Raw genomic sequence first — 26,850 nt, forward strand, 5'->3', positions numbered from 1 at the left:
AAACACATTGTTATGTTAGCTTACTGTAAAAATATGTTTCAATCGTTCCGGTGTCTTTCCAAGAGGTGATTTATACAATTGTTATAAAACAAATCAACAGCATCATCAGACGGCAAGTGGCATTCTATTAACGTTAGAGCAGTGAAAATGTAACGTTACATCTTGTTGAAATTTTATATATTATATCATTTAAAGTTTCAGGAGTTAAATTTCATTTGAAACGAGCTATTCTATAGATATTTGTTTTCCTTTTTATTTTTAAGGGGAGAGTGTTTTCTTTAGATCTTTGTTTCTCTTTTACGAAAAGGTAGATCTATGAAAATTGTTCAATTAAGCGGGCCTCAATCGTTTCTGGGGATTTTCAACAGAAAGGTAAACTTTGTGTGAGGAAGGTGGAACTTAATTGTCTAAATAATTATTTATAAAATGCATTTTTTTCTAATGTAATAAAACTCATCGAAGATTCCAGGCTTATAATTTGGTACGCTTGTCGCTCGTGTCATAAGTATACGAAGTTGGAGAGCATTCTAATTGATCATGTTGTTTTGTCACCTTGGTGAATCGATTACTGTTGCCAGATATAAAAGGTCAGATAAGTGTCGTAGAACATCGGTGCCAAATAATCTCCATGGAAATGAGATATGCCAATGCTTATACAACTGTATACCAATTATCATTAACTTACCACTAGTGGTTCCCCATAAAATGACCTAATCACAAACCAATACATGAAAACTAAGCAAAAATTTCAAAGTGAATAAACCATAACTGAGGGGGCGGGGCCAAATAATCTCCATGGTAATGGGATGTGCCAATACTGATACAACTGCATACCAAATATCTTTGACTTACCACTAGTGGTTCATCATAAACTAGACCTAATCACAAACTAATACATTGTTGACGCCGCCGCCGCCGCTGATAATAAGCATTGTGTATAAGTTTCATAACATTTGGTAGAGGCAAACTTAAGTTACAGAACAGAAACTAAAAATTTTGCAATTTTTCGTTTTATAAAGGGGTTAACTCTAGAACAGTTAGAGTGACGCTACCAAAATTCAAACTTGTTCTGTATTTTGAGATAATAAGCATTGTGTATAAGTTTCATAACATTTGGTAGAGGCAAACTTAAGTTACAGAACGGAAACTAAACATTTTGCAATTTTTTCCATTTATAAAGGGGCATAACTCTAGAACGGTTAAAGTGACGCCACCAAAATTCATCCTTGATCTGTGTTTTGTGGTAATAAGCATTGTGAATAAGTTTCATAACATTTGGTTGAGGCAAACTCAAGTTAAGAGAACTGAAACTAAACATTTTGCAGTTTTTCCATTTATAAAGGGGCATAACTGTAGAACAGTTAGAGTGACGCTACCAAAATTCAAACATGATCTGTATTTTGTGATAATAAGCATTGTGTATAAGTTTCATAACATTTGGTTGAGGCAAACCCAAGTTAGAGAACGGAAACCAATTTTGGGACGTACATACGTACGTATGTACAAACGGACAAGGGTAAAACTTAATGCCCCCTCCACTACGACGGGGGCATAACAAGTAGTCTTTGTAATGTTTCGTTTACATTATATAAAACGTTATACACTAGGGTAGGTCTCTGCCTTTTATTTCATCTATTAACATTCTTGTGACCAGTTGTGACTTAAAATAGGATGCAATGAAAATGTTTATTTATAACTGAAAGTGTTTAGTGATTGTATTCTAAATAGAAAAAAATCACAATGTTAGAAAAAAAAGGATGTGGGGTATTCATCCATGACTAAAAATCGATATATGCACAGAAAAAGAAAACATATAAAAAACACAAAACACACAAAAAGCAAAGGAACAGTGCGTTTATAGGTTCTTCATTTCAAAGTCAGTGAGGCCTTCAACAATGAGTAAAAGACTTTCACCTCACTGCAAACTTACAGATAAACTATATTTCAGTCATTCCCGGTGTCTTTCAAGCAGTTGAATTTAACAGCACCCTTTAGACAGCACGTGGCATTTCAATAGTGATAAGGAAGATAACAATGTAACGTTAAACAGTGGAATGGTACAGAGCACACAAATCCACATACATGAGAGAGATGTCAGCCCGAATCACATAACCTTTTATTAACAATGTTGATATATTTACAGAGTTTCAAAAGTATAGATTTTCTTTTACAGGTCATAAGATCTCCAAATTTAAGTGTATTTGGACTATGCTCATATCTAAAGTTTCAGCAGTTTAATATCATTTTGCAACAAGCTCTTCTATTGATGTTTGGTTTTTTTTTCTACTTCTTTTTTTTCTGTTACAAAAACGTAGATTCATGAAGATTGTTGAAAACATCACTTAAAGTGCTTTTCTGGATTTACCTTCATCGGGAAGGCTAAAAGCTGAATATTTGAAAGCCGAGTATGTATAACAACCAAAACAGTTGAAGAGCATAGGGCCATAGATTATAAAAAAAACCATAAAAATCATTAAAGGAACAAGTCTGATGATATAATATTTCTTATTTTATTGCATCCGTTTAAATATAATTATTTTGAAGTATTTACATTAATACAATATGGTTTATTTGTTTGGCTTAATTTTCTGACAAAAATACATTTTAACATAACAATGGTATAACAATGATACATAAATATTTACATCAGAAAAAAAATGAGATTCGTTATCATGAATTATGCACAACTAGTAAAAATGTGCCTTATTTAGATATTTATATCAATTGTCCGGCAATCAATCTAAGATATGACAACTATATAAACAACCCTTGTATATGCAGTAGTTGACAAAGAAACAAGTAGGAATGTGAAGTATGTCTTCGTTTTCTATCTGTGAAGTGCACAGTACAAAAGTTATCAATAGCAATAACTTAACAGTACCAAATTTGCTACAGCAGATACCTATTTCAACAGTCAATGCCACTTTGGTGATGCTCAAGACCAAAATTTTATAAAACCTAAACTTTAAAAGATTTGGTCAAGCGGTACTTTAATTATCATCTGGTAACTCAGCTAGTAATGAACAAACAGACAGAGGAACAGACATGTCCAGGAGTATATAACTCATAATGTTTTAAAAAATAACAAGATTGTGGAACTTTTAAATATGTATTTTCCCACATGTCTGATTTATTGTTTTATTGTTTTATCTAAGATAGGAAGAAGAAAAAGTAGATGGCAAACAAATCAAGTATTTCTTGTCATGCTAATTAGGAGGGTCTGGATGGGGTTTACAGAATGGAGAATAATTTACAGAGAACAGAAAAATGGGTCAAAATAATAAAGAGTAGAGAGAAATGGGACAAAATAATAAAGAATAGAGACAGATTTGGTGGTAAAATATAAAGAATAGAGTAAATGGACACAAAGAATAAAGAATAGAGAAAAAAATAGCCTAAAAATTAAAGAATACAGGACAGCACTTTGAAAGTGGGGTAATCATTTTAAGAGGCAATTTTAGAAATTCTCTTAACCAATAAAAAGTATATCAAATACCATAGTGGAGGTTTTGGATATTTTTTTCCTTGGATTCCATGAATATTTGTATTGAACAGCCTTTTTCAATTTTAGTTATAAAAATTTGTATAAGATTTTGATTAAGTAAAAGATGAACAAAAAGAAAATGAAAAAAAAATATTTGCAGTGTATTTATTTGGAAAATTGGCCTCAAGACTACTATGATAGTATAGGGCTGGTCCCAAGGTCTACTATGATAGTATAGGGCTGGTCCCAAGGTCAAGGTCTTCTATGATAGTATTGGGCTGGCGTCAAGCCTAAAATTGGCCCCAATGTATAATATGATATTATATGGGAGGCCTCAAGCCTAAAATTGACCCCAAATTCTACTGAATTGCATAGGGCTGATTTCAAGCCTACTATACATATTGTAAGAAAACTACATGGCAGAAAATTTTAAAATTGGCAGATTTTTCTGCAAATGTTTTCAAATTCACAAAATTAAAAGTTTTGACTAAGGCCCTTAATCTAATATACATCATTATGCATTGTCACAAAGTTCCCACATAGATAAAGATCAGCTGTATTCTAAAGTTAATTTCAAATTGCATTGCCTATTTCCACAGATGTCTTAAACCTCATGTACAGAGTAGCCTTTTACCATTTTTGTAATCCTTTAACAAAGTTTGTAATTTTATGTCTACTAATAACAATCAATATTGCCACATTCTAAAAAATCTATAAAGCAAAGCAGCATACTTTTTATCACTATAATTATTGCTGACTTAATTTCATTACTATTATTGCCTTCCCTTTTGCTATTATTGCTACTGCCTAGGTAAAGCAGTGTTCTATTCCCACTAACATAATTTGTACAAAGATACATCACAAAATGAAATCTTAGAGACATCTCAATCAATTATATAAATATAATATTTGCTTTGTGCTTACAACCAAATTTCCTTTAATGCCCATTTATAAATTTTAAATGCCAGAACTTGTAAAAAAAAATAGAAAATAAAGTCATCATGAAAATACATTTTTTGTCTCAATCAATAAAAATGCCAGAATCCAAAGTTTTCTTCAACAAATTTTAAATTTTTTTTTTTCACAATTTCATGACTAAGTATATCAACAGTTTCCTGTCTCATATTTCATGGCTTTGCTTCTTATGTAGTGAATCCTCCACAATTCCGATTTCCCAGAATCTTTACATTTCTCCGTCAAAAATATCATTTGATTTATAAGTATTTCCAACTTAACCATTAAATGTTCAGAACAAGGTGCTCTACAAAATCCAGCAGTGTTCCACTGTCCATCTGATCTGCAGGTAGTTTTCTGGTCAATGATTCCTGGAAGTAAACAGTTTGATTGATTGATAATATTTTGTGTTAAGGATGTTTGCTCCTCTGTTTCAAAATAACAAGCTTTTTAAAAGACTAATATACATTGATAGTTTATAGATAACGGTACTTAAAAAGCAGAAAAAAATAATTGGTCCCTGTCCTTGTTTATGAGATATAGTCAATTGAAAAATTAGGCGGGAAATGATTTTCTCTAGATTTTTCTTACATTTAACATGGCACCTTTTTCCTTGCAATAGAATTATGAAAAGAAAAGTAAGGGTTAGCGGGCAAAATTGTTATTGGCACTACATTTTTACCTATTATGTCTGTTTGTTTTCCTCACACATTTCTGTCAATGTAATGGAATTTCATGCAACTGTCGTACAAGTGAGAGGTTTAGCTAGCTATAAAACCAGGTTTAATCCACCATTTTCTTTTCCAGGAAATGCTTGTTCCAAGTCAGGAATATGACAGTTGTTTTCCATTTGTTTCATGGGTTTGAGCTTTTGATTTTGCCATTTGATAAGGGACTTCCTGTTTTAAATTTTCCTTGGTGTTCGGTATTCTTGTTATTTTACTTTTTATATATAGAATTAGTATTCAAAATTAATGACTTCTATATCAATATACTGAGAACTTTAAACTTGAGTTAGGTAACTGAGTATTCTTACTTAAAATTGTTTTACAATTAGAGCATGTCATTTCCAACAGCCTGCTGAGGTCTGTTCACTTCTGATAATTTAATTATAGAGGTTTTGCTAGCTTTTGAACCAGGTTTAACCCACCATAAAATGCCTGTACCAAGTAAGGAATATGACAGTTGTTTTCCATTTGTTTTCGTTGGTTGATATAATCAAGCATTTGGTTGTGTCAGGTTTTAAGGACTTCCCCTTTTTATAAATTTAGCATGAAGTTCAGTATTTTTGTAAATACTTTTTTAATCATAGATTTATCAAAAAAAGCTAATCTAATTTTTCCAATGTATTAAAAGTTGGTTCAATTCTCATCATGCTTACGAGGAAAGAAAAAAATTACGTCTAAAGTCTTTATCACTCCTATTGTGTATGATTAATATTGCAACTTTGCATTCTCCTGAGTGCCATATATTTTTCCACATGCACTTCAAAAAGGGGGAGGGTTTTGTTTTAAATGAATTTCAGCTATTTACCATCAAATATAATATATCTTTCAAAATTATTATCATAAATCAGTTCTTTATTTTTCTATTTTGAATAGTTTCACATTTCATTATCCATTTGTCTTTATATTTTTATTTACAAGAAATGACCTTCAATTTGTCTATATATTTGAATATACAAGAACTAACCTTGAGTTTGTCAATATTTTTGCATTTACAAAAACTGACCTTGAGATTGTCTATACAGTGGATTCATTATTATTTGTTGGATACCAATTTTCGTGGATTTCATTGTTACAGGTGAACCACGAAATTAAATGTTCAACAAATAACAAATTTCCTATAATCTTATATGCAGACTTTGGCAAAACCACAAAATCAGATATCCATTAAAAATGTAAGTTTTCCTCAATCCACGAAAATTTGTAGCCACGAAAATAAATGAATCCACAGTATATTTGTATTTACAAGAACTGACCTTGAATTTGTCTTTATTTTTTTATTAATCAGTTCTACTGACTTTGAGTTTGTCTTTAGATTTGTATTTACAAGACAGACCTTAGGTTCATTTATATAATTGTCTTTACAAGAACTTACCTTGGGTTCATCTATATATTTGTCTTTACAAGAACTTACCTTGAGTTTTGACTTTATATTTTTATTTACCAGAACTGACTTTCAGTTTGACTTCAGATTTGTATTTACAAAAACAGACCTTGAGTGTGTCTATATATTTGTATTTACAAGAACAGACCTTAGGTTCATTTATATAATTGTCTTTACAAGAACTTACCTTGGGTTCATCTATATAATTGTCTTTACAAGAACTTACCTTGGGTTCATTTATATATTTGTCTTTACAAGAACTTACCTTGGGTTCATCTATATAATTGTCTTTACAAGAACTTACCTTGGGTTCATCTATATATTTGTCTTTACAAGAACTTACCTTGGGTTTTGACTTTATATTTTTATTTACCAGAACTGACTTTCAGTTTGACTTCAGATTGGTATTAGCAAGAACAGACCTTGAGTGTGTCTATATAATTGTATTTTCAAGAACTGACCTCGAGTTCATCTGAATATTTGTATTTACCATAACTGACCTTGAGTGTGTCTATATATTTGTATTTACAAGAACTGACCTTTAGGTTGTCTATATATTTGTATTTACAAGAACTGACCTTGAGGTTGTCTATATATTTGTATTTACAAGAATTGACCTTGAGGTTGTCTATATATTTGTATTTACAAGAATTGACCTTGAGGTTGTCTATATATTTGTATTTTAGAACTGACCTTGAGTTTGTCTATATATTTGATTGATGATTGCCAGGAATGATTGAAGTTTATCCAGTCATCAGTCCCTCTGTAAAAATCCCTCACTTTTTTCTGAAAGAAAAGAGAAGTCACGATAATAGTTATAAAATACAATTTTTTTCACCATGTGGTTTTTTAATTTTGTTTTTCAAAACTTTGCTCAACATTTAATTACAATGTCAAATTTCCTTGCAGTTCTCAGGTTTTCTATGGGACATCTTGAAAAACAGACTACCAAGTCAAATGAAAACAACATGTTACTTTTCTATATAACCAAGAATGAATGCCAACATTTGCATATATCTCTTAAAAAAATTACTTGGAAATCATGATAATTCATTACAACCAATTAAATAAAATAATTCAGTTTAAAAAAAAATGAATTTCACTTACAAGTTTCAGTTTACATGTTCTATAAACATAATATTTTTTAACTGACTAATTTGCTTTCCCGGATTACAAATTCTTCCACTGTAAAATCAATGACTAATGTCATCAAGTTTTAAAATACAAAATAATATATACGGTGAATTCATTAATTTTTTGGGTACAAATTTTCGTGGATTAAAGATAAATAGTAGTTTCGTGGATATTTGATATCATTGTTTTGCAATAATCTGCATACAAACCTAAAGTAATTTGCACATAGTTGATTATTTTAATAGGTGGATTACCTTTCCCAACCTATCCTAACATAAGCCATGAAAATTGATATCCCACGAATAATAATGAATCCACAGTAGTATATTGCCTTAATAAATGATGTTCGCTACTCTTGTTTTTGACTTTTTGTCAGATATTCGGAATCCTCTAGTTTTATCCATGTGGTGCTAATAAAAATTTTGCCTGCTAGCCCTACTTTTTTTTTCATAATTTTTTTTTCTTAAATCTTATAAAATACTTATTTTTTCATAGTTTTTGAAAGGTAAAAGGTACCAATGCTAAATGTAAGAAAAATCATTTCCCGCCAAATTTTCAATGACTTATATCTCGAAAACAAGCACGGACCATTCATATTTTTCTGCTTTTTTATTCCTTTATTCATATACTTTCAATTTATAACAGTCTTTTAAATAGCTTGTTATTTTGAAACGGAGTAGCTAACATCCTTAAATAAAATTGCACGATCAATAGTTTTAATAATTCTTATTTGTGGAAATATTGTGATTATGCTACACAGTTGAACAAGATGTATAAATGGTGGATTTTACACCCTAAAATATTAGAGATCATCCAATCAAAACCATTGTTACATCCAAATTACTGTCCAATAAAATGCATTGTTTCTTGCTAAATAAAAACTAACCATCTCACTCAGCAGTTCCTCTGTGACTGATTGGTTTTGATTAAGTACATATGCTACTTTCATAGGTATACCACAGTCTGCAGGCTCATCCTGAAATGAAATGAGAAAGATAATTTTGCTGGGCTTCCTTTTATATACTATAATATACTGCTATAAAATACTGACTTTTAGCATATTCATCTGAGCAATGAACATTTAGCAAAGAATTCCACTTCAATGGACGTTTTGGCCGATTTTTAAAAGCATTTGACTTACTATTAGTTAGGGCTCTCTTTAGATATAACCTTTTTGCACTAACACGACATTAAGCCACCAATAATCAATCAGTCAATAAATGTCTGAAAATTGTTGTTTCTTTCAATCTAACTTAAAACTTGTGATAGGAAAAAAATTTCAATAAATTTAATAATCGATCAATTTCAACAATTAATACAACATAGCTAATACTTATTTATACATATGTTATTTTGTGAAAACAAAGATAGCATTGTTGTATTTTGATTGCTCATTGAACAGGTAAATTTGGATTCTTCAAATAATCTATTGGTGGAGGCAGATACACAAAAAAAGTGTTTAAATTATTTCCTACATTACGCACCTCTAATGGAGGCATGACCATAAACATATTATAACTGGAATCTTACAAACCTCTAATGGAGGCATGACCATAAACATATTATAACTAGAATCTTACTTACCTCTAATGGAGGCATGACCATAAACATATTATAACTGGAATCCTACAAACCTCTAATGGAGGCATGACCATAAATATATTATAACTGGAATCTTACAAACCTCTAATGGAGGCATGACCATAAACATATTATAACTGGAACCTTACAAACCTCTAATGGAGGCATGACCATAAATATATTATAACTGGAACCTTACAAACCTCTAATGGAGGCATGACCATAAATATATTATAACTGGAATCTTACAAACCTCTAATGGAGGCATGACCATAAACATATTATAACTGGAACCTTACAAACCTCTAATGGAGGCATGACCATAAATATATTATAACTGGAACCTTACAAACCTCTAATGGAGGCATGACCATAAATATATTATAACTGGAATCTTACAAACCTCTAATGGAGGCATGACCATAAACATATTATAACTGGAACCTTACAAACCTCTAATGGAGGCATGACCATAAATATATTATAACTGGAATCTTACAAACCTCTAATGGAGGCATGACCATAAACATATTATAACTGGAATCAATACTGGACTGGACTTTGTGGAATGGTGCTGAAATGAAAATGTAAATAAAAGTCAGGTATGATTGCCAATGATTAGATAAATTACTACCCCCTCTCCACCTCCCCCTCTTCTTGCCAAATTTGAATTTTCTCAATATGTGTAGTGTTTTTTGCACTGTTGTGTGTTTAATATGTTTTCTTTTTGCCATGGAGTGCATAATTTTATAAATGATTCCAGATTTTATTGTACTTTACCAATCTAAATTGTCACAAGTAACTTAATATAAATAACTTTGAAATTCATTTAAGAAAATTGGGTCCTTAAATTTCCCATTCTTCTATTATAGACAACTTCTTCATCGTATGTATTTTAACTCTATGTATGTACTTTCTTCATATTCTTGTTGGCTTTAGAACATACTTTTTCTCTTTCTAGATGAAAAAAAAAACAATTTAAATGATATTTTGCTTCTTGAACTGAGGTTTCTAATTGGCTGAAAGAATGACTGTTAAAATGATCAAAAAATGACAGGGCTTATCTCTTACACTTACATGTAATGATACCCACACAGGGATAATATGTAGCACCAGATCCCTTCATACGAAGTTGATATGACATCTGACAACCTATATCTCGTATTGAAGGATCTGGTTGGCTGCAAGGGTGGCTATGGTACCAGCCGACCAATGACAACCCTCGCCTCTTCATCATCTTTTTTATCTGGAATGTGAATTTTAAATTTTACAACTAATAACAATATCCATTGGCATCTATCTAACAGGAATAAATATCTCTGATAGTTCCAGTTTAAATGATAAACAACTTTTCTAGACTTTAGGCAATTTGGACATTGACATCTTGCACAGACATATGGGAATCTATGGATGAGTTATCTAAGTAATTCATCTACTATATCACTAGACTGTTAACACTAAGAATGTAAGTTCAAACCCTGTATGTAGCAGGTGCTTTAGGTTGCAATTCTGTAAATATAGACAATGCAATTTCCCATAAGAACTCCCTTTGCGGCTAAAACTGTGCCACTTTTACTAGGAAGTATCATGAAAATTTATTTCCCAGAACGGAAAGTTGATATGCACTACTATTTTATTCAAATGTTAAAATATAGGGCTGTGCGGCATATTTTCAACATTTATATGCCCTGAACTTCCAACTTATACTAAAATTCTATACTACCCCTACCTCCACTTTTGGACCTCCTAAGAATGTAAGAATGAAATTTTAGGCGCTACCATTTTTTTCTATACTGGTAACATTCTCAAATTATGTCTCTATGAGATGAAACACAGAGATCATATCTGGGAACCAGTACGTTAACAAATTAACATATCTATGAATATTATATATCTCCCTAAAAGAGGCGTGGCTTGTGAAACAGCTGTATTTAAAAAGTGCAACCTATAGAATTCGACCTTAATTGACAGTTTTCCTGTCGAAGGTTGTGGTTCTCTCTCTCCGTATTCTAACTTCCTCCAACTATAATAAAATGCTCCGCAGGGCGCAGCTTGATACGACCACAGAGGTCGAACCCTGAACAGTTGGGGCAAGTATGGACACAACATTCAAGCTTGATACAGCTTTGCATTTGGATTGTGATTAAATATTTGACACAGCATAGGTTTCTGACACAGAATGAATGTGGTCAAAGAACTTAAAAATTTTAAATTGGACATTCACCTATTATGGTCCAATATCCAAAATCTAAATACATGGTTAGATTAAGCATATCAAAGAACCCCAAGAATTCAATTTTTGATGAAATCAAACAAAGTTTAATTTTGGACCCTTTTGACTTCAATGTGGACAAAGTTGATAACGGGGCCCAAAAATCAAAAATCTAAATACATGGTTAGATTCAGCATATCAAAGAACCCCATATATTCAATTTTTGTTGAAATGAAACAAAGTTTAATTTTGGACCCCGATTTGGACCAACTTGAAAACTAGGCCCATAATCAAAAATCTAAATACATGTTTAGATTCAGCATATCAAAGAACCCTAAAAATTCAATTTTTGTTAAAATCAAACTAAGTTTAATTTTGGACCCTTTGGACCTTAATGTAGACCAATTTGAAAACGGAACCAAAAATTAAGAATCTAAATACACGGTTAGATTCGGCATATCAAAGAACCCCAATAATTCAATTTTTGATGAAATCAAACAAAGTTAAATTTTGGACCCTTTGGACCTCAATGTGGACCAATTTAAAAACGGGGCCCAAAATCCAAAAACTTAATACACGGTTAGATTCAGCATATTAAAGAACCCCAAGAATTCAAGAATAAAACCCCATTGAAATTGATCAAGAAATAAGCAATTTATACGAAGTATCTTCTTTTGCACAATACTGTGCAATTGAATATTTCTTGCTATTGCGCAATACTGTACAATTGACAATTTCTTGCTATTGCGCAATATTGTGCTATTGGATATTTCTTGCTATTGCGCAATACTGTGCAATTGAAGATTTCTTGCTATTGTGCAATACTGTGCAATTGAAAATTTCTTGCTATTGCACAATACTTATTATATAATAATTTACACATCCTGTTTGGTGTGTATCTCCTACCATATCATTATTATTTGCTTTCAAATATAAATCAGAAATAACCAACTTAAAATGGAAAATTTTAAAAGAAAAAAAAAGGAAAAAAAGAAAAAAAAAAAGAAAAAAAAAAATCCCCCCCCAAATTTTTTGAACCCCTTATGATTCATCACCCCCAAACTCAATCCCAGCCTTCCCTTTGTGGTATGGTACCTTTCAGTACAATTTCAGAGAGATCCATACACTTGAACACAAGTTATTGTCTGGAAACTAGAAAAAATGCTTATTTTTGGCCCCTTTTTGGCCCCCAATTCCTAAACGTTTCAGGCAATTACCCCCAAACTCAATTCCAGCTTTCCCTTTGTGATATGGAACCTTGTAGTACAATTTCAGAAATATCCAAACACTTACACACAAGTTATTGTCATGAAACTAGAAAAATGCTTGTTTTTTGCCCCTTTTTTGGCCCCTAATTCCTAAAATTTTGAGGCAATTACCCCCAAAATCAATTACAGCCTTCCCTTTGTGATATGGAACCTTGTGGTACAATGTCAGAGAGATCCATACACTTACACACAAGTTATTGTCTGGAAGTTACAAAAATGCTTATTTTTGGCCCCTAATTCCTTAACTGTTGGTACCATAACCCCCAAAATCAATCTCAACCTTCCTTTTGTGGTATTGAACCTTATGGTAAAATTTCATAGAGATCAATTCACTTAAACTAAAGTTAGAGTGCGATAACCAATGTGTCTTCGGACGACGCTGGACGACGACGACGACGCCAACGTCATACCAATATACGACCAAAATTTTTTTAATTTTTGCGGTCGTATAAAAAGTGGCCAGCATGATATAGCCAAGTGTGCTGAAAGTGGCATTTAACACCAACAATCAATCAATCATTTTTTTTATAGAAACTTGTATATTGTTTGGACTGCATGTTGCCCTATTAAAGCCTTTTGTTTTTTTGGGTCATTGGGCTGCTCCCTCATTGATGCATCCCCCTCCCCACCTCTCCTTTTATTCATAAGTATTTACCTCTTCTTCAACATCAGCAGATTTCTGTCCATCTGACAACTGACTTTTACATGGGAATGCTTCTATTATACTTAAATCTGTAACACAAATGGAAATTAAATATTAAAACACTACAAAACATGACAAAAGTGCAAAATGTGTTCAATAACTGAAGATTTCTCTGTGACTGATGGCTTTGCTCAAATGTGTAATTATGTTTGGTCTTAAAATTTCAGAGAAAATTTCATAATATCTGAAATATCTAAGAATGATATATATCATATAGCTATAATATCAGAAAGAAGATTATTCTGATTTTTTTAAACATAATTTTAAGGAAAATTGAATCTACATTTACATAGACCATATACACTATCTTAAAAGTTGTTTGCCAGTGAAAAGATAAAACAATAAAATCCTGTATATCTTTTTGTGAAAGTTTTATGCTCTACACTATTCTTCAACAAGTATGAATTTAAATTGTGTAATTTTTTCAAGCATTTTAGTGAAATTAATTTCATATCATGTAGGTATTCTATTCTTCACTAGGTGGCATTCTAAATCAGGGCATCAGACAAGCTTTTCAGAACATGTCCATAGGACAGGGGAAATAATCCAAATTGTAAAAGACCTGTATTTTTTTACACATTTTTACCCTTTAAATAGCAAAAAAGATTCCTCTCACATAAACATTTATTAAGTAATCTCCTAATAGTCTTTTTTTTTCTTTTTTTTTTTTTTTTTGTGCCAATAATTTTTGGGGTTTCAAGGGAGCTCCATGGACAAAAATTTAATGATGGAGGAACTTTCGATTCACCATAACAAAACCAAGTGTCTGCAGCATTGAGTGATCGAAAGTATTTCATTCCTCCATTTCTATGTAAGGAATGGTGAACAGACTGAACTATTACTTATCATATTTATTTCATTATAGAATAACAAATATTTTCATTAATTGCCATTTGTAACAATTCCAATGTCAAGCCTGCATGGCTCCCCCTTAGTCAAGAATGACCACAAGCTGTTGTTATGGAGAAGTCATGAACTGGTATCAACAATTTGCAGCATCAACAACAAGAAGTTTCGTACCCGTTTTGTAAATCGTTGAAGAAAGATTTGGAGGGCAAACGTTTACAACTTAAATGGTTTTAATGACTATAAATTGCAAATTCCATAGTAAAAGACTATGCAACATGCATCTTTCGAATCTGAATGTAAACAAGATGTATTAATTTGATTTAAACTAAGAAATGAATTTCAGAATAACGATATGATTTTCTTCAGATTATCAAGGTGCAGTTAATATTCATGTATTTACTTTTAAACTTGTAAAGTGATTCAATATTATTGATAATTGCTATACGTACTCGTGTTATTTGGCATGCTCTGTTTTACTTCTTATTTTGTACTCGTTTAAAAAGGGGGATGCTGATTGCGTAAGTCAAAATTAAAGCATGTGTTCGACTTGTTAAAGTTTTTTCTTCGTAACTGGATTTAAATTCATTTTTTACTAAATTTTCATTAGCATTTGCTGAACTGAATTAAATAATGCAATCAATCGTCTATCTTGATCAAGTGTTCTCTTGTCAGGTGTGTCAATCTATCTGTACAAGTAATTAGCGATCTTTAGCGGATATCCCTCAGGGCTTTAAAACTGTAATTGGGAGGACCCATTGGATTATAATACAATAAGGGTTATGCAATTACATTGATTATAATTGATAACAAAACTGGCGGCGGCTAGCGAAATGAAAATAAATTTTGACAATGGTGGGGAGCATTTGACTATGGTGAGAGATAATCTAAAGATGGCGGGGATCATTTGACGATTTGAAAGATATTTTAACGATAGTTGTGCGCCCTCATAAAACAGGTCATGGAGATTCCTGGGTTTCCCTTACAAGGCATGGATTTTAAAATTGATTTACTTGGGGATTATTCTTTTTGTACATCTTAACTCTTTTTTACAATTAATTGAAACTTTCTCACAATCTTAATCATAAGTTGCTTTTGTTCACCTGTTTATTTTAATCAGAATAATGTTGAAGGGTTCCCTTACCAAAGCACTTGCATTTGTTATTGCTTTATTTGACAGATACCCATGTTGTATCCTCATCTCCTCTTTAACTTCTTATTACAATTTATTGAAAGTTTCTAATAATCTTAACCATATAATGCTTTTGCGCATCTTTTAGTTTGTTTTTTTTTTTCTGTCAGAACAACATCAACAACAATTTTTATTTGTCAATCAAGATGTGCCGAAGAGCAGTTTAAATCAAAGTGTACAAATAATTGTAATGATTTTTTTTATTGAAAACTTACAATAAACTAAAATTATATAGGAAAAGGTAGACAACAAACACAGTGTATTCCCATGCCTAATGGAACATGTGGAGCAGGATCTGCTAACCCTTCGTGACCACCCGAGATCACCACTGGTGGCCAACCTTTGCTTACAAGGATCTGACAACACTCCGTTTTAATTTCTGTCCTAGTAATTTTCACATCAGCCTATGAAATTTTGACCTTCAAATTTTTAAAGGTGCATATCAATCCAACAAATCCAGAGAATCCTGAAAGGTTTCTAAAACTGAAAGTAGATAGACACTTTTTCAGATCCTTGTAAGCAAAGCTTGAATACATGATCTGTATTTTAATCAGATTAGTTGTTTGTCTTTTGATTGTGTTTTGTTTTTTGCCATGGCATTGTGTTTGGTTTTGACTTGAATTTAAATATCTCTTTGGTATCTTTCGCCTCTCTTTCATCCTTTGATCACTTCCAGGATATGTATTGATAACTTACGCTGAGTTTGTGTATTCCATGTTCCACCGAGGTATCCGACGACTTCATTTGAGGTAAGATGGCAATGGAAATCCTAAATAAATACAAAAATAGATTTTCAAATTATTACTCCTTACAGATCTTAATCATATTAATTTTTACAGTTTTAAATTATTAGGTCATTAACAAGAGGCTCCCATGAGCCTGAATCACTCACCTAGTAAACTATTGACATTTTTGATCATTTTCCTTTTTGTCTTTATTGTAATCAGCTATGTTTGTGTATTGGTAAATCTAAGTAGTGGCAATTTGGAAGATCTTGTATTTAGTTTTTAGAGAATAAAGTATCTATCTATCTATCTATCTATGTATGGATGCACATTTTATTGTTTACAGGTTCTATCTATAGCTTCCTTTTTAAGTTTTTTCGTGATATTTGACAAATATATAAAAATTAGTACTAAATGACAATTTAATGGCAATAAAGCCTATAAGGAGTCATCCAATTGTTTTGATCACATTACAGATTTTATAGAAGAGAGGCAAAAGATACCAAATGTACATTCAAACTCACCAGTTGAAAAAACAAACTGACAACACCATGGCTAAAAAGGAAAAAAACCAAAAGACAAGTTTACAACAGTATACAAAACACACAGAAAACCCAAGACTAAGTAACACAAACCCCACCAAAAACAGGGGGTGATCTCAGGATGGATAAGCAGATCCAGGCACCCATAGTCTTGCTCATGTATAATCTCTAGTTTAAATCTATTTTCTATTTTTAGCAACTGTGGCCATGTTTGTTATTGGATTAAATTGCTCGATACAATTTTAGGCCTAAGGAACATTTATGTAAAGTTTGGTAATATTAGCTCCAGCATTTTCAGAGCATCAGATTTTTAAAAAAGTTTATAAGGATGGAAATACTGACGGACAGAAAACAATGAACCCCGAGTAAAGGAAATTGCTCGTTTCGTCCTTTAGGACTGGTGAGGTACAAACCCTTAACAGTCCTCACTCTCAGTATACTCACCATAAGTAATAAAACATTTGTTGATAATGATACTGTGAATGGCTGGGTCTTTCCTAATGATTTAAATGATTCACATAACACAAAAGTACCAGGCTTTCTGAAAATAGAAAACATGATTCACATAACATAAAGGTACCAGGCTTTCTGAAAACAGAAAAGAAAACATAAAATAATAATTCAAATATATGTCAGTGTTTCTTAATGGAAATCATAACCCAATCTGATTTTTTTGACATATTTCTATGCCACTATTTAGATTTAAGTTAATTTGAAAGACTGTTACTTCAAACATAAAAGAAGAATGTGTCCATGGGACAAAGATTCCCCGCTTGCAAATATACAGCAGTTTCAGCAATTTTCTATTTATAAAGGGACATAACTTAAGAACAGTGAAAGTGAAGCCATCCAAAATTGAAATTGATCTGTGTTTGGTGATAATAAGTGTTGTGTTTGAGTTTCATAACATTTGGCTGAGGCAAAGTAAAGTTAGAGTGCGGATATAGCAAATTCAGGATTTTTTCCATTTATAAAGAGACATAATTGAAGAACAGTGAAAGTGAGGCACCTAAATTTGAACTTGATTTGTGTTTGGTGGTATTAAACATTGTCTATAAGTTTAATTATATTTGGTGGAGGCAACTAAAGTTAGAGAGCTGAAACCAATATCTGGATGTATAAACATTAAGGTAAAACTTAATGCCCCCGTTGCCTAGCAACTGAGGCATAAAAATTGAAAGTTCATTTAATTTTTTCCAATGTATTGTATTGTATTGTAATGAAAGAAAAGTAAGGGCATATCGAAATAATGCCAGTACCAGGGAATTTCTGGAAGTTTTGCTCACTCAAAGCCTACCAGGTAGAAATGACAACATGCACATGATCTGCAGTGGATTTCTTTAAGCAGCTGGAAATCATGCAAATAATTGTTCCTCTTCCAAAGTAATTTGCCGTTTCAGAATCTAATGCATTCTGGATATAATATTTTCAAAAGCGTACACCAAAACGTTGTGATTGGTTAAAACGGTAGTAAAAAATTGAAATTTAACCAATGATGTAACGTTTTTTTAAATTTGGTGTACGAACAATGAGATTACCCATTGTTCTTTAGATTCTAAAGAGAGGAATAGACAGTGAAACTTACAAGTCCTGGTTCCCTTTCCTTAAGTTGGAATGATGAACTGATACCATCTGTTTGACTCTAACTTCCTTGTTCCCTGTTTCAATCTTTGTACTTTTTTTCTCTGGTTCCTTCATTGACAAATTTAAAGCTGAAAAAAGAGAAAATTAACAAATCTTTAATGCTTGAATACTTTTCAGTCTACTTTGTGTGAATTACAATGCATAGATATGAAACATTGCGGACGTTAAACGGTATTTTCATGCAACATGCTCATGTTTTTCATTCTTTATTCATGAATCAACATGTTTGTACTTTTTAAATTGATATTCAGTCAAGTTATAGATTTGATTGACATATCCAGCTGTTTTTAATGGAACATGAAAATGATTGTTACATAATATGCTGAGAAGAGCCTTCTGAAAAAGCTCCCTGCATGCTCTGAGTTTCCTCGTAAGAAAACTTGAAAACAAAAATCATTATGATAATTTACGAGTAGTACAAAGAATAGCCTAATGTAACATCATAAAATTGAGAGAACACTGAGGCTCTGTAAATTATGTGTTTTGGCATTACCTATATAGAGCTATACTTTTTATTTGTCATTAAGATACATTATAAAAATAAGGATATGTAGTATGATTGTCAATGAGACAACTATTCACCAAATTTCAAATGAAGTGGATGTTAGCAATTATAGACAACCTACCTTCTTCTTGTATGTCAGGCTTGTAATTGTCTCCAGGACTTCTGAAATTAAATTTTAAATGGAAATCATTCATTGTGGCCATAGATTCAATCAAAATAAAAATGTAAATCAAAATCCTTAATTGGAACATGTGGGGAATGAAAGTCTTGTGAACTTAAAACTAAATGTTGCACTTAATTGAAAATAGATATATAATAAGGCAATATATTAAATTGACTTATCTCCCCTTGAGCACTTGTTAAATTTTTTATAAAAAGGTAAGCTAAAAGGTTCAATAACAAAAATACTGAACTCCAAGCGAAATTCAAAACAGAAAGTCCTTTATAAATGGCAAAATCAAAAGTTCAAACACATCAAATGAATGGAAAACAACGGTCATATTCCTGGCTTGGTACAGGCATTTCCTTTAATATTATATGTAGAAAATGTTGGATTAAACATGGTTTTATAGCTAGCTAAACCTCTCACTTGTATGACAGTAAAACATGCATACAGTATCTTTTATACCCCACACATAATAAGGAATCCACAGTACTACCTATTTACTGTAAATTAAGAAATTACTGCACACATTTATGATGTAATTGTTGATGAAAGGACAGAGATGCTTGATTAACTAATTAAAAAGTGATTTCATGAAATGCTACAGACATGTAATGGGACAGACAAATTTTGGTGAGGGGGTTTAACAACATTTCAACATCTGTATATATGTACTGCTGTCATTACCTACGAGCAGAGTCATTGCCATTATCCATTGAGGATTTCACACTGAGGATGTATTGCTGTCATTACCTACGAGCAGAGTCATTGCCATTATCCATTGAGGATTTCACACTGAGGATGTACTGCTGTCATTACCTACGAGCAGAGTCATTGCCATTATCCATTGAGGATTTCACACTGAGGATGTATTGCTATCATTACCTACGAGCAGAGTCATTGCCATTATCCATCTAGGATTTCACACTGAGGATGTACTGCTATCATTACCTACGAGCAGAGTCTTTGCCATTATCCATTGAGGATTTCACACTGAGGATGTATTGCTATCATTACCTACGAGCAGAGTCATTGCTATTATCTATTGAGGATTTCACCCTGAGGATGTATTGCTATCATTACCTACGAGCAGAGTCATTGCCATTATCCATTGAGGATTTCACACTGAGGATGTATTGCTATCATTACCTACAAGCAGAGTCATTGCTATTATCTATTGAGGATTTCACACTGAGGATGTATTGCTATCATTACCTACGAGCAGAGTCATTGCTATTATCTATTGAGGATTTCACACTGAGGATGTATTGCTATCATTACCTACGAGCAGAGTCATTGCCATTATCCATTGAGGATTTCACACTGAGCATGTATTGCTATCATTACCTACGAGAAGAGTCATTGCCATTATCCATTGAGGATTTCACACTGAGGTCTATTGGAGGAGGTATTTCTTTGAATTCTGTAGCTGAATTTGAAACTTGTCCATTCTGACTTCTTCCATTCTGCTGGTCATTGTGGTCTTTAGACACACCTCTAGCAAGATTGCTAAAATCAAATACTTTTGGACGGTCACTATGGTTACTTTGTATACTGGCTGCACTTCCTGGCCTTTCACCATTTTGTTCCATCATAAAAACTCTTGGCGACTATGAAAAATAATACTTTGAAACTAAGACTTAAAATAACACAGTGTTGTAAAATAACAGAGAAAACCCCTAAAATGAAACTTTTCCCTACAAGGATTTTACATGAGTTTTCATATACATGATATAACAAATAGAATTACACATGTGTAATTGTCATTTGACAGTACTTTTCTACCTTAAAAAAATTTCCATTATAATTCTTTTTTATGAACAAGCCCTTGTCATGCTTGTGTATGCTTAAAATGTTGGCATATATTTCAATTGGGAATTTTAGACAAAACCAACATACAAATATCTTTGTGTAACTGTCTCAATTCATAACAAACAATGCCGTTATTTTTTTAAATTGAAATGAATATATGAAGATGAACAAAAATGACCTCAAACACGCCTTTTTAATAATATTTTATCCAAATCTGAATCGTACAAGTAACGAAGTAACCTTCCAATTCATTTGTATGACGTTGTGTTTTCCTATGATGTTTTTGCACCAAAATCATTCAAGAAGTTTCATTGAAACATTTTTTTTAAAATTTATACATTTTTAAAAGCTCTAATGTACTATTTCTTTTTGTGATGCATTAAATATGAACAACAGCGCTGTAGTTGAAGAGTTCCATTTGTCAATTTTGGTTTGATGGTCGCACATATCCATTTTACTGTCTCTGCTACGTGTTGCTGTAAAACTGCATTTGCGACCATCACATCGTCAATTGAGGGCAAAATTCCTTAAATGTTTTCATTTTTTGAAGCATAAAGACATACATGTAGAAAGAATCACTAGGGTTGCAAATCATTCATTGGATTGATGACCCTCAATGTGTCTGCATCTGTTCCATTAACTGATATTATTTGCATATTGAGTTGTCAACCAATTATAACTTACGACAGACTCCCTCCTAGCAGGACTACCTGGTCTATGTTTCCGGAACCAAGATGTCTTCCACATGTCCAACTTTTTACCTTTGTACATCACCTTAAATATCAAGTATCAGATCAATGGAACTACACAGAATTACTAAGTTATGTAACAAATGGTATTTTATTACTTATTTACATTACATGAACATTCTTTCACATTTTGTTGGTGTCTTTCTAGTATTCTAGGTAATGTCTTCAAGTGGGTTTTTTATTTTATTAAATCACTATGTGCTTTTATTGTTCTGATATTGTAAACCAGTAGTTAAATCTCCTTTCTGTTTTATAATTTCCCTTTTAGGTCACATGTGGAGCAGGATATGCTTACCCTACTGGAGCACACCTGGTTTTTATGTGGTTCAAGTAGCTCAGTCTTTAGCTTTTTATTAGTATTTTACAGACTGTTGTTTGTCATTTTGTCATTTTTTGATTTTTTCAGTCTTCCTTCAACTTCCTTTGGTTTCTTCCCCCTATTTTTTATGAATGCATGAAATAATTATGAAAATGACTGATGTCTCACAGTACGGATGCTTTTACTGCAAACAAAAAAGTAAAGAACATTACAGTTTGAAATACTGATCTGTGTCCAAACTTTGCTGACAACGATCCGAAAATGCTACCTTCCACTTACTATTGTAAAGACCTTTCAGGATCTTCTAGTTTTGTTGCAATGATGCACATCTTCAAAATTCTTAAGGGTGAAATTGCAATAATTTTAGTTCCATTACTTTTACTTCATGTCTCTTGAATTCACCTTATCTCTTTAGTATGGAAAAAAAATAGGTTGCTTTAATCATAATTAATAGCTAATCAGAAAGATATACTTGATGATCATTGTGATATTGAAGTTTTGTAATATTTAAAAAATAAATCCTCATAACTGCCAAGTCAATAGGAAAATATAAATCATTAGGTAAAGGCTGTATGTGTCAAAATCCTTGTTTCTTGTTTATTTTTCAATCATTAATATTTTTCTTATTGTTATAATTGCATAATACTTACAGAATTCCATCCACAACCAGATTTTTTCAGGGGGTTAACCTGCCGTTTACAATGTGCAGCCCAAGCACTTGGTGTGCCAAACATCTCTTTGGTGGCAGGAGTCATTATTTTACCATTTGGCAGTAGGTCAGCGATGAATTTTCTTCCCTGAAAATAACATTAGACTTTTTTGTGTAAATTAACATTATTAAAACATGTTTCCTCCATGTAAAACTAATTATATAAGGCAATGTCAGCTCAATTGAGGTGTAAAATTATCTCCCTTTAACATTTTCACTTGATACTATGTTTTATAATAATTACTAGGAACTGCAATATCAAACTGCATCGACTGCATAAATAATATTAAATAATCATAAATGTTTCCCATAGTTTTGTGTGATCAATTAAGAGATAACTGTATTGTATTTGAAGCTTTGCGGACATCCATCGGTAGTTTTACTGTCGCAAATTTAGTTTACCTTGCGACGTGTAGCGGAGACAGGTAAACGGGTAATTGCGACAGTAAAACTACCGATGGACGTCTGCAAAACTTCAAATACAATACAGTTATCTCTATTCTAATGCAAAACAAATACATAATTCAATTTCAATCATTATTTCAGTGTAAAATTTTCATTAAAGAAAATTCTGCAAAAAGATGTTATCTTCTTTGGCCCCTAAACTAGGTGACGTCATAGGTATGCTTCTGGCGTCAAACGTAAACACCGGGCGTTTTCTAGCTTCTTGACCGCTTCAGAATGTAATAAAATTTGATAAAAAGAAGATTTCTAGGTGCAACATGTGAGTTTTTTGCTTATTATTGTAGAAAATACATGTCAATACATTCCGCAATTCAAAATGTCGGCTTCCTTAGTTACAGACAAGAAGATAGAGAATTTTATGCTTACTGTCATCCAATCAGAACCATTGATACAAAGTAATTGCATTAGAATGTCTTATTCACTATTATTTGTCTTCTTACATTTATTTGGCCTTGTGTTATCCGCATTGTCGGTCTGTATACACTATCTAGATTTGTAATTATTATTTCTGATTTTCCCTGTATATTTTTCATATAAATTTCTCAGTGGGGTAGATATAAAGCATGACAGCATTAAATAATCATAAATATTTCCCATTTGTGCTCCCATAGTTTGTGTGTTGTCTTATTCACTATTCTTTATCTTCTAATATTTTTTTGGCTTTGTTGTTTTCCACATTGCTTGTCTATCTAATTTTCCCTAAATAATTCTTTACTTCTCTTACTAAATATTTGAGTGTCAGAAGTCCATTGCCTGGTTCTATAATGCCATCAATAATAAGCATCTGTAAAGTAACACCACGGCCAGTGATGGCTGTTTTTACAAAGTTCTCAGAAATGCTGCTTTCATCATCACAGTCATTTTCATCATCAAAATCTTCTTCCATTTCATCTGTCATCTTGTTATCTAAAAGTAAATTAATGTGTCATTAATGCATAATGAGCTTTCTTCCACCATTGGTTAAAGGGGCATTAGCTGTCAAATTCATGTTCACCGAATTGATTCAAATTCTCATATTTGATAAATTTATAACAAACTAAAAAGTATATCCAAATTATAAAAAGTCTGAAATAAACAATGTACAATGCATTGGCTGGATACTATGTATCACAATTTCGTGTGTATTTCAGTCTAGACGCCATCTAATTAACTATTGACAATGTTTGAGGTGACCTCCGAAGACTGCTGACGGCCATATAACCAGATATAAACATAAATATAGATATAAATAGATAGCAAACTCGTGCAATTGGATTTTTCTGTTTGATTTCATATTTTAGGTTAAAAATGTACAGTCAGCGGACTTACTTAAATGAGTGATTTTCTAAATCACTGATTCAAGTAACATTATGTCCATAAAGGTTGGAAGTAAGAGTTGTCTTTCTTTAATAATCACCTATTTAAGTAATACAAATTAATCACTAGACTAAGTGATTTAATTTTATTGTAGCTTTAAATATACAATACTAATGATCCAGGGACTAATTATGTTGCTAAAATTATCAGAACCAACATCTGTGTTGATAGGATGACCGGGTCATGTCAGGTGATGACCTTGTACTAAATCTAGGATAATGACATAAAAATCACTTGTTTAAGTATCATACCTCAATTTCCTTCCAAAAAATCTCATTATTTTAATAACCCCCACTAATTTCAACACCCCCGAACAGTGAAATTTTGATCGCGAACAGTAGAATTTTATTACATAATCTATAAGATGAAACCTTGAATTTTACTGGAAAAATACTCCCACTGCTGGGAAAAATCTGTTAAGAAAGTATCAGTTCATTGTGTAAAGCCATTTTTATAGCATTTTTTCAACTAAAATAGAATTTGAAGCTAAATGATTGCATCAAAGGCATAAACCTTGCTGCTTAAAAGAAGCAAAAAGTTCATTTTTTTCAATTTTACTAATGAAAAGATATTATCTAAACCTATGTGTTTAAAATTTTGGTAAAACTACAAAATCACAATTTGTGACAAAACTTTGAATTTGCTACTCAAATAAGTGATTTAAAAATCACTTATTTCAATAAGTCCCCTGACTGATGTATGTTAATCATCGTTTTAACCTGTGTAAGAATGAATTTTTGTGGATTGAATCAGTTAATCAAATGGTTTACCCTTGTTTGCTGACATTCTTTTCCTTTTGAAAACTTAACACGCATAATTCATGCATAACCCATCTCTAGCTACATGCAAGGGGTTAAATTGAAGGACACATGATTAAGGATTCAATGAGGTTGAATTATTCTTCAGCAATGTTTCTTCGCTTATTTTGAGAAATTTGAACCAAACTGGCTGCTAATAGCAAATAAATATTTCACTATTTCAGTTTCAATAATGATTGAACAAAAAAAATCATGTATTATTTGTTTTTATATCTCGTAGTTAGTGCCCCTTTAAAAAGGGTTTGTTTTTTGTGTATTTTTGTCACTGTCTCAAGTGTGGGGTAGTGTTGAGTGCTGCCGAAAAACTAGCTCTGCTAAATCTATGTGACTGTCCTAAGTCAGGAACCTGTTAAAGTTAATTAGTTGCTGTATGTCATACATTTAGTTGTTTATCTTTTTTATTCTTTTGTCATACATTTTGTAATCGTCGCTAAATTTCTTTCACTTGAACGTTGAACATGTTTAATAGTTTCAAATATTGTCATGTCAACAGCTTGTGGAGTATCTACCATGAAATGGATCATTGGAATCCATTAGGGCCATATTAGCCAATATGGGATATTACATTTTGAATATTTTTCAGTGCAAAGAATTTGAATTTAGCAAAATTATTGAACAGAGCATTTGTTAAGGACAAAAGTAGCAAATTTTTGTTAGTGATTTTTCAAGAAAATAAACAAGTTGGTAGATTGATCCCTCTGAAAAAAAAACAGCATTCCAAGGGATCAAACTCATAATCATGATAATTAAAAACATCCAGCTGCAGGTATTCAGAAAAGTTGCATACTCAAAGTTGTTGCCTTTTATCATGTTAATGTTGTCATTTGCAATTTGGAATTTTTTTTGCACAGTAAATGCATATCCCATTTGGCTAAACAGACTTTATAACCATTTGGGAGATAAATTATCCCTAATCTGGCATTCTCTGGTCATGCTGGTCAAGACCTTAAACAGCAGATTTTACGGAATGGATTTTGCTCACTGTTGGAGGCAGTATGCTAACCTGTACGTGCCTATATCAACTTTGAATTTCTTGGATAGTTGTCTCATTGGCAATCATACCACATCTCCTTATTTTAATAAATTTGCACACTTATCTTTTTCAACTTACTAAAATGGGGCCCCGTTTCAAATCTTGGAAAATTATGCTGAATTATTGAGCAATTGTTTAGTAATTTCAGATTTCAATACACATATTTTCTTGGCCAAAATAATATAAATAAATAGAGATAAATGATTTTTAATTGTTGTTTTGAATATTTGCCTAATTTGGTTCAAACTCTAATTATGACTGTTCACTGCTTTGGTTTAAATAAAAGCATGTAAATGATTGGTCTATATGTGTTGTTACATAAATTTCAATAGGAATGTTTGAAAATAATACCCATTTTTATTCAAACATCAATATACAGTTTGAACATTGTTTACAAACAAGTTTTCCCTCTTTGTTTACATGTGCTTCCTGTGACCTTTCAGGTGCGGTTCAACATGTTTTCTGAAAAATTTATTGGATGAATAATTAAGATAAGAAATTAAAATAATAATTACAGTATTTAAATC

General features: G+C 31.9%; 1 protein-coding gene across 1 annotated transcript; it reads right to left on the reverse strand.

The window, feature by feature from the left end:
* Positions 1 to 2,494: 2,494 nt before the first annotated feature.
* Positions 2,495 to 26,749, reverse strand: LOC127718477 (MPN domain-containing protein-like). Its single transcript, XM_052224523.1, has 15 exons — positions 26,675 to 26,749; positions 23,841 to 24,022; positions 22,593 to 22,739; positions 21,559 to 21,648; positions 20,410 to 20,672; positions 19,021 to 19,061; positions 18,336 to 18,462; positions 17,195 to 17,291; positions 16,180 to 16,252; positions 13,398 to 13,474; positions 10,340 to 10,508; positions 9,766 to 9,836; positions 8,568 to 8,657; positions 7,241 to 7,333; positions 2,495 to 4,809 (listed from the first exon to the last, which is right to left on the reverse strand). Exons 1-15 carry the CDS (start codon positions 26,676 to 26,678, stop codon positions 4,723 to 4,725), a joined length of 1,611 nt encoding a protein of 536 aa, XP_052080483.1. The 5' UTR covers positions 26,679 to 26,749; the 3' UTR covers positions 2,495 to 4,722.
* Between the last annotated feature and the right edge of the window lie 101 nt (positions 26,750 to 26,850).

Source organism: Mytilus californianus, unplaced genomic scaffold (genome assembly GCF_021869535.1).
Source record: "Mytilus californianus isolate M0D057914Y unplaced genomic scaffold, xbMytCali1.0.p SCAF_10, whole genome shotgun sequence".
NCBI lineage: Eukaryota > Metazoa > Mollusca > Bivalvia > Mytilida > Mytilidae > Mytilus > Mytilus californianus.

Bases quoted from the DNA above. Each gene is read 5' to 3' on its own strand.
- LOC127718477 (XM_052224523.1), bottom strand. The intron at 16,253-17,194 runs GTGAGTATACTG...GTATTTATTTAG, and splicing joins CAAATGTTTTATTACTTATG to GATTTCCATTGCCATCTTAC. The intron at 10,509-13,397 runs GTAAATACTTAT...TTCACATTCCAG, and splicing joins CTGCTGATGTTGAAGAAGAG to ATAAAAAAGATGATGAAGAG.